Source organism: Aquarana catesbeiana, linkage group LG03 (genome assembly GCF_042186555.1).
Source record: "Aquarana catesbeiana isolate 2022-GZ linkage group LG03, ASM4218655v1, whole genome shotgun sequence".
In the NCBI taxonomy this organism is placed as follows: Eukaryota; Metazoa; Chordata; class Amphibia; order Anura; family Ranidae; genus Aquarana; species Aquarana catesbeiana.
Window position 1 is genome coordinate 300,622,613 of NC_133326.1, and position 12,803 is coordinate 300,635,415.

The window sequence follows — 12,803 nt, forward strand, 5'->3', positions numbered from 1 at the left end:
TTTAAATGACAATTGTGCAGTCGTGCTACACTGTACCCAAACTAAATTTTTATCATTTTGTTCCCACAAACAGAGCTTTCTTTTGGTGGTATTTGATCACCTCTACGGTTTTTATTTTTTGCTAAACGAATAAAAACAATTTTTTCTTTGTTTTTGTCATAAAATTTTGTAAATAAGTATGTTTTCTCCTTCACTGATGGGCACTGATAAACTACACTGATGGGAAATGATATGGTGTCACCGGTGAGGTAGCACCAATGAGATGGCACTGATGAGGTGGCACTGATGAGCACTGACGATGGGCACTGATAGGTGGCACTGATGGGCACTGATAGGTGGCACTGATATGTGGCACTGATGGGCATTGATAGATGACACTGATGGGCACTCATAGGTGGCACTGGTGGGCACTAATGGGCACTTATAGGCAACACTGATGGGCACTGAAAGGCTGCACTAATGGGTACTTATGAGTGGCACCGATAGACGGCACTGATGGGCACTGATAGGTGTCACTGATGGGCACTGAAAGGCGGCACTGAGGGGCATTGATGGGCACTGATGGCTGGCACTGATATATTTCACTGATAGGCATCACTAGTGGCACTGGCACTGGCAGGCATTTTTCATTGGCACTGATTGGCAGCTGCCTAGGCACTGATTAGCAGCTGCCTGGGCACTGATTGGCATTTCCCTGGTGGTCTAGGGTGGCAAACCTGGTGGTCCAGTGTGGTGGCCATCCCTGGTGGTCCTGGCGGCATCCTGGTGGTCCTGGGCGGGCATCCGAGGGGGGGCTGCGCTGATAAACAATCAGCACAGACCCCCCCCCATCAGGAGAGCAGTCGATTGGCTCTCATCTACTCGTGTCTGTCAGATGCGAGTGAGGAAAAGCAGATCAACAGCTCTTCCTGTTTACAACGTGATCAGCCGTGATTGGACACGGCTGATCACGTGGTAAAGAGTCTCTCTCAGAGACTCTTTACTTAGATCAGAGTTGCGGTGTGGGCGCGCAGCAGCTTGATATCCTGACAATGTCATATGACGTCCGGTCAGGATATCGCAACCACGTCATTTTGCTATATGGTGGGCGGCAAGTGGTTAAAGGTCCCCAAAAATACATAGCAGATCTGTGGAGGGGTCTGTGTGCTGTTTTTTTTTTGTTTTGTTTTGTTAAGAAGCCAGTAATAAAATGTAATTTGCTGACAATTTAAAACACCTTTTTCTTTGTACATTTTACTGATGCAGTACTTTCTTTACATCACAGAGAAGAGTGCCTTCACACTCAGGATTAAGACACCCCCAGGCATGTTATTTAAAGGACATTGGACATTTTTAATATTTCACTCTAAGCATTTAATAAAACTCTGCTCCTGGCTGAATACATTTTTTTTTAATCAAAACATCCAAATAGTATTTTTTATTTTTTTTTGCATTGGTACATGTTCTCTGGGGCAGTATTCACCCCACACTGTTTTTAACACCCCCTTGAGTATTAGCCCAAAAATAGGCATTTTTTATTTCACAAGTTTGGCTCCTATTGATTTAAATGGGGTTCGGGTTCAATGTCCAACTTCTTTGAAGTTCACTGAATACTGCTCAAACCAAACCCAGGGCAGTTTGGCTCATCCCTATCCATGACCACTTTAACTGCAAGTGACTTATTTTGTTCATAAATATCACATAAATATCACATGAACACAGTTGCAAAAACGTGTGAATGTAATACAATATACATCAGATACTATAACATCTTGGATTTTAGTTTTACATTTATTACAATATATCAAATTTTTGGTGTAACAGTATATACATTTTTAATATATATTTTTTTAAGGCTTATTGCTTTCTCATTAGTCATAGACACACAAGTGTATTTATGGATGTTGAGAAATAAAATAACTAAATGACACATTAAGATTCATTTTTGATACAACATAGAAATCATGGCACATTTGGGATCAAAAGTAAAAAGACATTGTACAAGTTCAATATTATGCACCACAAGTCAAGTATAAATCTGAATAATGTCACACTTGAAAAGATTTATTATACCGACTGATCCACCTTTGCAAGAAAAATGTTAATTTTTCCCTAAAATGTATTTTGGAAATGGAAGCATTCAATTAAAAAATTTATATAACCATATGCAGTCTATAAGTGAATATGTGTAGCTTAAATATATGCATTCCACAATTTGCCGAAGAGTTGTGAAGTTCTTTAGAACCGAAACAGTGTAGGATAATGTGACATTGAGTAAATATATATTGTGTCTTCAGTGCATAGAGTGCTTTGGGGCAAAGTTGTAAAGTGGACTTGCCACGCTGTATCCATGTTTAATTCCACTGACAAGAACAGTCCAGTGGCTCCTGTATGACGTACATCACTTCAGTCCCATTTCCTGAGCAGTAGAGTGGCACTGTCAGATTCTGTACACCATTTTCCCGACAGCACTTACAGAATCGTATATGGCTATCAATGTTTACATTAAAGATTGTAGCTGATGGACACTTTCCATCACAGGAAGCCACGGTGATCTGAATATAAAAAATATGGATAGAATTGAAATGTGCCACATATAGAAAAACTGTCAAAATATATCACAATAGTTCTACATTTATATATACAGCCCCTGCATCCATCTTATGCAAATACTGAACATAACCTATGGTTAATAACTGCACTATGCTAAGCATGTCCCCTTGCTCCCCATGGGACAATACTTTGGTTTGGTACTGATCACTCATGCACTGAAAACATTGCATTGCTGGAGATCAGGGGAGTAAGCACATGCTTCCCAGAGTCGACGGAAAAGGTATTTCTAACCAGGCAGTGGAGACAGAAACAAAGGCACTAAAGGGTGCCTGGTACACAGCCGGATCTGGGGAGGGGTTTGTGCTATCACTACACACTATAGAAATGTTTTTTTACACTAAACATCTTTACAAAATAGGGATGCAGTGGCCTAAAACATGTGTTTCAACATTGAAAAATATTTTGCTTTCTCAACATAACATTTTTAGTCATAGCAGACAGCAGTTTTGTAATAGTCTACTTACAGGGTTTTGACTAATGCAGTCACTTTTCCTTATGGTGGTTCTTATGGCCACTTTTTGGCAGATTTTTTCCTCCTTTGTGCCTGAAAAGCATAGGACGCATTACACTTTGCGGTATATACATAAGATACTGTTTGCTAATATTGCAATAGTCATAAAAGGTTATAATTTCTTTTGTTACAGTAAAGAAATAAACATGTTTGCTAAAAACACACAAAACTCTACTCTTTTATGCCATCTTCCCCTCTGTTTACTTGTTCTTTTCTTTCTCTCTTATATATAAATTGCAATTTCACATGGTGGTTAAAATATTCCAGCATCATATTTATGTGCATGGCTACTACTGCGTCATGTCTTCTATAATACACACATCAAGCCATGCCTTGTATGCACCCTTAAAGCTTGTCACTGTGAACTATGCCCTATTTTGCAAAACTCTAAATGTTAAAAAAAACTGCACTGAAGATGTATTAAAGCACACCTCAGGATAGTTGGTCAGGTAGCCATGAGCCAAGCTTAAGCAGAATTTCAGGCATAACCATGCATACTTGGGTCATCTAATCAGTATGTTTATGCCTATAAATACGGAGGATGAAGCACAACCAAAGACCTCCAGTACCAGGTTTTATCAAGGGCATAATAGTGATTGGGTATGTTCTTAGTCCTTTCCATTCAATCTTTCTGCCAAAGACCAGGTGGACACTGGTGTCTGTTGACTACTTATATAAGTACGTATATTTTGAATAGATCCGGCTAATATCAACCAAGCCAAGCAACACGTGTGGCTGGCCTAAAGTGCACCTGTGCCTAGACTATGGACAGTAAACATTTAAATAATCTTAACAAGCAGTAAAAGAGCTTTAAACCAACCATCCCAGACCTCTCTTGTGGCTTGTATTGTGAAATAATATATTCTAAAGGATTCTCAATGATCACTCCAAACACTCTAATGCTGGGTTTTAAAAAAAAAATTACAACCTGTTCAGAATACTAAATACTTTAGTAGGTTCACAATAAGGTTACTGAAATGTAGTTTGACAAATTGCCACTGTCATTACATTTTCTGTAAAACTGCAAAATGTTCAGTGAAAAAACGATGAGCAATTAAAAAAAAACTAACTTGATTTTAGACAGACATGTAGGAGCTGTAATTGCAGACTTGATTTTTGACCCTGACTTCCCTAGAGTCACTAACCTGAACAAGCAAATAAGGAAAGTTTGTACAGTTTAAATTCCCATTCTGCATGCTTTCAGCAACTTACTAGCAGGGACATAATAAAGATGGTAGACAAGGAAGCTGAATTTTTAAATAGCAGTCATCTAATTTCCCCTAAATTCCATTTAAAGCAGACCAATATCACAGCTTTATAAAATATATTTTGAAAAAATGAATGTATAGCCTATGTATAGTAACTGTAATCTTTTACCATATACTTTCAGTGGAATTTTTGATAATTTACAGTTAGTTATCAGTATATTCTTAAAAAACAAAGTAGACTATTCTATAAAATCCTTACCATACTATCCTTATCTATGCTCTATAAAACTGTCTCTGGCTATACGAGTTCATATTCTATAAACCCATACCTGACTGTCCTAGTTCATGTTTTAAAAACCTGAACGTGGCTATCCTAATTTATATTCATGAACCTGCACGTGACTATCCCAGTTCATGTTCTATAAACCTAAACCTGTCAATCCTAGTTTATGTTCATAAACTTGCACTTGACTATCCTAGATGCTGTTCTTTAAACCTCTACCTGGATATCCTAGCTCATATGCTAGAAACCTGTTCTGGATACACTAGTTCATGTTTTACAAATAGATCAAACTATTTAGGCACATGGAGTATGTGTGGGAACAGCTCAAAGGGGCATACAGCAGGTTGAGCTGTAAATGTTCTTAAAGTCCATGATGAAAAGGAAGTATATACACAAAGGGCATATGGTGTGGGGCACTGGAGGCTGCTGTCCTCAAAGTTGAGCCAGCTCTGTATGAATACAAGAAAGAAGAAGGGGGGAATTGCCACCTAAGTGCAGCATTAAACCATAGGATTCATTATCAAAGGTTAAAAACACTCACAAGAATAAAATAGTAAACACACTTATCGTATAGTGTAGTATCCGCCACTTGTCTCTGTCCTGCAGGAGTCGCCTGGGGTCCAGACCGCTAGAGATCGTGGAAGGAGGGATGGATACCTGATCATCTCTAGCCACCTCTTCCTCTCCTGGTGATGTCACATCCGCTGGTGCATTCCACGCTGGTCGGCGTGGACTTCCTTGCTTCCAACAGGGCATCCATCCCTCCTCCCATGATCTCAAGTGGTCCGAACCCCAGGTGGCTCCCACAGGACATAGACAGTAGCGGATACCACACTATGCGATAAGCATCTTTACTATTTTATTCTTGTGAGTGTTTTTTACCTTTGACAATAAATCCGATGTCTTTCATGAAATCTTTCATGTTTTACAAATATGTTTCTGGCTTAAATACTTTATATAAATCAGTGCCCAGTTATCCTAGCTCATGCACCCAACTAGATCAGGTTCCTTAACCTGTACTGACTATCCTAGCTCATGTTGTATAAAAGAATTACCTGATTATCCAATATTTTGTTCTTTAAACCTGTATAAGTCTAACCTAAATCATGTTGGGTAAACCTTTAGGGCACTTTCACACTGAGGCACGGTTTTAGTTTTAGCGGCGATTTACCGTCGTTTTTTAGGCTCTTTTCTGCCGACAGCGGGTCGCTTTTACCTCCGCTAGTGGCCGAATAAGGGTTAAAAGCACCCCCAAGTGCCGCTGCCGTGGCGCTTTGCAGTCGCTTCGTAGTGACAGGAGAGGTGCTTTAGCGGCGCTTTGCAGTCACTATTTTTAGCGATATAGCGACTGTAAAGCGCCTCAGTGGGAAAGTAGCCTTACTTAACTGTCCTAGTTCTAAATCTGCTTCCTAGCTCATTTTCATCAAATCTGTACTCGACTATTTTAGATCATGCTTATCAATACTGTAGCTGACTATCCTCATTCATGTTCTGTAACCCAGTACTTGATTATCCTAGTTTATGTTTATTAAATATGTACCTGGCTATGCTAACATATGTATAATAAAATCAAACCAAAAATGTAATATAATGCAGCTTACCAATACACCTTAATGTGGTGGCTGCATTAGCATTTCTAGGCTTTTTTTTAACCTGGTGACCAGAAAAAGTGTCAGTGTCACAGTGTTGAGACAAGCCATTTAACATTGACAGGGGTCCCTAAAGTTTTTATTAATTTATGTAAAACTTTTATCCCAAAAGGAAAACAATGTTTGATGTAACTGCTTAAAAAGTGTTAGCTGGAGCTTAAATTGTTAATCACGTCCATCTAAATCTGCTGGTACATCTCATGCCGTGTACACAAGGTCGTACTTTTCAGCTACAAAAGTCCGACAGCCTGTCCGACAGACTTTCGACAGACTTTCGACGGACTTTTGGTAGACTTTCAATGGACTTCCTAACGACCGGACTTGCCTACACACGACCACACCAAAGTCCGATGGATTCGTACGTGATGACGTACACCGGACTAAAATAAGGAAGTTGATAGCGAGTAGCCAATAGCTGCCCTAGCGTCAGTTTTTGTCTGTCGGACTAGCATACAGACGAGCAGATTTCTGGGTCCGGCGGAGTTATGACGTAAAGATTTGAAGCATGTTCCAAATCTAAAGTCCATCAGATTTGCAACTGGAAAAGTCTGCTGAAGGTCTGGTGAAGCCCACACATGATCGGATTGTTCGCCGGATTTGGTCCGTCGGCGTCCGTCAGACCAGTCCGGTCAAAAAGTCCAAATACGCCCCATAACACTACTTCTCCATAAACTGACACCTTTAAACCTGTAACAGACTATCCTAAAGCATGTGCACTGAACCTATACCTGACTATCCTGGATCATGTTCAATAAACCTGTACCTTACTATCTTAGATTATGATCTCTAAACCTCTACCTGACTACTCATTGCAGCACTTAAAAAGCAGTCCATTTAAACAAGAATTGCACCAACTATCATTTGAAAATGTCATTTGAAGGATAGGTTCAGCAATAATTGATAAAATGACATATTTAAACAAACGCATACATGGAGTATTTACTTTTCTGGGAATAGATACAAAACTCACAAATGCTTTTAAAGATCAGCTATTTTCCAGTTTAATTGTATATGTTTGTACCTTGTCCCTAAATTATATATATTGATTAGGCTTTGTTTGCCTGTACAAAGTAATGCTTGTTCAATGCCTCCTTCATGAATTCCATGAATGAAGTTGATGACTCACTGTTTTTTTTTACCACTTCTAATTAGTACAGTGGGTGGAAAGTTCATATCGTTCAGGTCGTTCACAGGGCAGGTTTGCAGGCCAATACATACCAAAATACCATGTGTAGTGATGCACAGAGCAAGGTTAATTAATTTAATGGGGTTTTTTTTGTGTTTGCTTTTTTTTTTTTATTATTATACACATTCCTTAAGTTATTAGGGAGATTAAAATATAAAAGTAAAAAAGAGATATAATCTAATAAAAGGAAAATCATTGTGTTACATTTATATCTCAACAGAGGAAAAGAAATGATTAATTAAGTAGGTCATCACAAATATTAGAGTTGCTCTGAACTTTTGAGATTTTTTTTACAATTACAGTACATTCAAATAATTTATGAGTAATATAGATGGACACTGTAGAGATATGAGAAGTGAGGAAAAAAAACGCTTTTTCTTACTACATTGGTGCAGATCATAGTTACACCTATAAACTGATTTGAATATTGTAGAATGTTAACTCACTATTACAGAAAAATGCAAAGGTGAGCTAACACCGTAAACCCTGTCCACTCCCCTCCTGTTCCCCGATGTACTTACCTCCAGGGTTGCTGAGCTGTCAGTGCCCACACAACCAGTCCAGCGGTCCAGGGATTTGAAATCCCCGTTATTTTCCCTCTTCTCTGTACAGCATTCCTGGGATGGATCAGAGCAATGCTCTGAAATGGTGGTGACCAATCAGCATCACTCTAATCCATCCCAGAAGCTCTGCACAGAGAAGAGGAAGAAAAGCGAGGATTTCAAATCTCTGAGCAGCTGAACTGGCTGCTTGGGCACAACATCTCAGAATCCCCAAAGGTAAGTAAGGATCACAGGCTAACTAGCAACAAACAACACATTCTGATTTATAATCTTTATGTAATGCTTTAGAACACACAGGTCTTCTTCTGAAGACAGGCACATATTTAATTCACATACATTCAAGACATGTTTGGAACAAACAGCTTGTTTATGAATCTATTAAGAGTCTCAAACATTAAAAGCATTCAACACTGGGTAATTAATTCCAAGTGTCTGTTGAAATGCCTGCAAGAATTAAATAGGGAAAAAAAATAATGAATTTAAAAGATACAAAGACATCTTCAGATATGTTGAAGATCATTTACTAAAGGAGAAGAGACGTTTTGCTTAGCAAAGTGAAGATTTACTTAACGTTACTCTGCTGTCACAGTAAAACAATGAAAACACAAGCACCCTACAAAGAAGAGTAGGTATGACATAACAGGGAAAAATGGGTGAATGACTGCAAACTCCGGAAGCAAGCACCAGGAGATATAAAAATGTTAACTTGTTTCACACCAATAACAGCGCTTAATCATGACACGGTGTTATGATTAAGCGTTGTTATCTGCATGAAAATTGTTAACATTTTTATCTCCTGGTGCTCGCTGTGCTGTATATGCTTTAATATGTTGATCACTACAATAAAGATTTTGGCATCCTTCTGGAGTGTGCAGCCATTCACCCATTCTTCCCTGTTGATATCAGAGGCGAGCCAGGCGGGCACCTCAGCTTTGGAAGCTACACTAGACTTTCAGCACTCACACCTTGAGCGGTGGTTCCTCATCATTGGACCAATGACATAACTGCCTATGGTAGGAACCACAGCACTTATCAAGGGACCAAGAATCTGACGTGATGGATATTTATGGCGTTCCTAGCTCTTCAAGAGACTGAAGATTGCACTCACTGCCCACCAGAATGCTAAGTGATAATTGTTTTGTTTTACAGGGTACTTGTGTTATACTTTATTTCTGTACCATACATTTACTTAGTAAATAAAGAGTTATGTTCACTTTGAAACCCCAATCATGTGCAGGGTAAAGGAAAAAAAAACAGGATTTTGCCTTACAAATAATAATTGGCTGATTGACAAAAGCACAACTTCACTGTATTCACTAAGCTAAAGTAACATTCTCTATTCTTTTAATAAATCAACCTTGTTGCGTACTGGCTGCTGGACAAGGCCAAGGTTATAAAGGTCTAGAGACTCTACTAATTAAAAGCAATGACATCCTGACTCTTTAGGTTTTTAGTTGCACATTAATCCCGTCCTGGCTGTAACAACCATTTATCAGCAGCAGTAAAATTACTGGCAGTCAAAACCCAATTTTATTTTACTGAAAGATAACATAATATTCATGTGAAAAGAAACAATATGGTATTTTGTACATCTTGACTTTACAGTTACTAGCAACATGGAACTTTTGGGAATGTTTGGAGAATTATACTACTAGCTTGGTATGCGGGTAAATTCTCTTTGACTTCTGTAATATGATCATCAAATAACATGCATTAATAAGTAAAAAAACATGATCGTTTTGATTTGGTGGTGAGTCAATGTTTGCAGCAAACATCCATAAAATAGTATTTTGGGTTTGTGATTGTGGTTACCAACCCTTTAAATTTATATAAAATTTGACAGTACTTCTTTAGGCAAAAAGCACAAAGCTTAAGGCACGTACCACTATAAAATCAGTCATTACAGTTAGTAACGTACAGTAAAATGCATGAAATAATAATAGTACCTGGTTCACAATTTATTTTAGCAGTAGGAACTACGGGGGTAATGGTAAAGGGTAATACACCCATTCCAGAACCTGGCAGAATTGTTAGGGATATAAGATTTTTGTACAAATTAAACATTTTGACACAAATAACATGTTCATTAATTCTTACACTGCCAAGTGTTTATTTATGATTATTTATATCTTCGTATTGTCAAGTAAAGTTCATAATACAGTTTTTTTTTAGGTCAAAGAATCACACCAGAAGTTCCTGACTTACTTCCGAAGCCAAGCTAATAAATAAAACTTAAAAAAAAATTTTTTTTGCAAAGTGCTTATGGCAAGGTAAGAATTAAATACATGAACTCACTCTGCATGCATTTAATGAAAGCTTTATTGTTTCTTGCCCAATACAACCCTTACAGCTGCTGCAAACCCACATTCTTACGTGTGATGGCCTACCCACCGAGCACATGCTTTTAGTTATTATTTGAATAAGCTGTTAAAGTAGCATGTTACAAAGACATATTTAGGTATGAAAGTAGCTTTTCTTCTGAAGTATAACCTTGCCTTTCTAAAATTGAAAATGCCAGCATTTTATTTATTGACAGTGCATTTATCGCTTGGAACTACTGCAATTACTAGGGATTTAAGCAATAATCTAATCTACTAATTAAATGTACTGATGCCAAAATATAGGAAAAAAGGGGTGGTATTTACTAAAGGAGTACAAGTTGCAATTAGGAAACAGAACCTGTGTTAAAGTGTATCTAAATCCAAGAACAGGAATGAAATGTAGACTTAATAGTTCTTAGATATGGTAGCTATAGTTGTATTCTTTTTCCAGGCTTTATCTGCTATTTTTACCTGGTGATCCTGCTAGTGATGCACTAGGGCAACAACATTGACACACTGTATTGCATCCATGGTGGAGCACAGTTGTCACATTAAGCTGCTCACTCCCGATTTGAACTATAGAACACCTAATTCTCTCATCACCTCCATAACATAAAAGGGAGATGTACTGTATTTCACAGTGGTGAACAGGACAGGGCTGATAACACTGCTTTAGATAAGACTGCAGAGTATGCATGAACATGTGAGCTCACTGTATTTCTGGCAGGATCAACAGTGGGTTTCATTTTTCCTTTTTTTTTTTTTTTTTTTTACTGAGAGATAGAACAAAATGCTTTCAAAGATATATATGACAGACCAAAAGTGAGCATACAGTATAACAGATGTTCATTGATAGGGTTTACATACACTTTAACTTTGAACGTTCAATCATTTGAGGGCAAATTAACATTTAAACAGGGATTTTCTTCTTACATCTTATTGTATGAACTTGAATACAGCTTTACTGAACTAAGTAAAAATGTAGTACTACTTTAGTAAATGAACCCAACTAAATGAAGACAAATGTGATACTGTATATGATTTACAGTGTTTTTAAATGTGAACAATAATGGTCTACATCATATAAAACAGCATTTATTTATTCACTTAACAACATCGCCAGTATGGTGGACTTCCATAAAAGTGAAGTAGGTCCATAATGAAGTTAAAGCTAAAAAAACAATCACCACAAAAAAGAAGAAAATAAATTTAAAATAGAATCTTGTTAGTAAGATAATAGGTTATATAAAAATGTCCATCTTTAAAAAAAATGAGATGAGCATTTTATTTGAATAGATCATTACAGTTAAAATGTCTGATTAAATTATTTGCTATATCTATTTTCGGCACTGTTTCAGGATTTCTTGTATTCTCAATGTCAAGGAGATTTTTTTAGCACTCACCAGTTTAACATCACTGAATCCTTGCTTCACTCTTATAGAATTAACCCTACATATACCAATTATAGTCAGACTGCACATGTCAAGGGGGTTGATTTACTAAAGGCAAACAGGATGTTTGCTTTGCAAGGAAATTTTCCCTTACCTTAGTGAATGAGGTGAAACTCTTCTGACTTCCATCATCCAATCATGTGCAAACAAAATTGCTGTTTTTTCATTCCCTGCATGTGATTGGATATTCTTTGCAAAGTGAATTTCCATCACATTCACTAAACTAAGGAAAATTCCCCTGCAAAGCAAACAGCCTGTTTGCCTTTAGTAAATCAACCTCATGGTGTTTGCTAAGGGCTTACCTGCACCACTGATTTGTTGACTTTTATAGTATACTATTAATAACATACAGTCCGTAATATGTGGCTCTAACTGCATAGATGGCTCACACTTAAGTGTGTGGTACTCTTTATTTGCAGGTTCACATTTGACCCTGTTGTATGCTACAAGTTGATACCCATTGACTTGAATGGGAAATTATATTTGTCATAAGCAGAATTTGAGATCAGGAAATAGGATGTCAGGTATTTTACACCCTATTATATGTTTGTTAACTTCCAAGGGATAGATATTGCCTGTCATATGCTAATCCTAGTGTATCTTAGACCTTGGTTTTACAATATTTTACATTTCAGATTAATCAAATCATTTTTTGAGAATCTAAATTAATAATATGTTATATTACTTATGTGATATTTTTCAGGGAGGACTTTAAGGGTTTATTTACACAAAAGCTAGGTGCACTGTACTTCCTTCCAGCTCTTGTGTTTCAAATCTCTTGCTCCAGGAATGGTGGTAATGCAAGGAGTTTCTTTGTAGAGTTCCATTACTAAGGATGGGTGCTACAGCCAGGAAAGGTGTACAATACTTCATGCATTGAATGTGTGCAGGAAATAAAACCACTCATGCCTACTGAGGGGTTAAAATGTTTAGTTGTTAGTGTTTGAGGAGCTCTTCGTGGGTATTTGAAATGTGCAACCCTTTTTATGTCTATGTGTACTGGCTATTCTTATTTGAATGTCCTATAGAAAATACGCTG

At 37.5% G+C, this 12,803-nt stretch overlaps 1 protein-coding gene across 1 annotated transcript in view; it reads right to left on the reverse strand.

The window, feature by feature from the left end:
- Positions 1-920: 920 nt before the first annotated feature.
- OTOGL (otogelin like) overlaps positions 921-12,803 on the reverse strand; it is a 202,821-nt gene continuing 190,938 nt past the window's right edge. The window contains exons 42-44 of the mRNA XM_073620249.1: positions 9,939-10,010; positions 3,057-3,136; positions 921-2,534 (exon numbers count right to left, since the gene is read on the reverse strand). Of these exons, the coding sequence (XP_073476350.1) occupies positions 2,334-2,534; positions 3,057-3,136; positions 9,939-10,010 (353 nt within the window). The 3' untranslated portion in view covers positions 921-2,333. The remainder of the gene's footprint in view (positions 2,535-3,056; positions 3,137-9,938; positions 10,011-12,803) is intronic.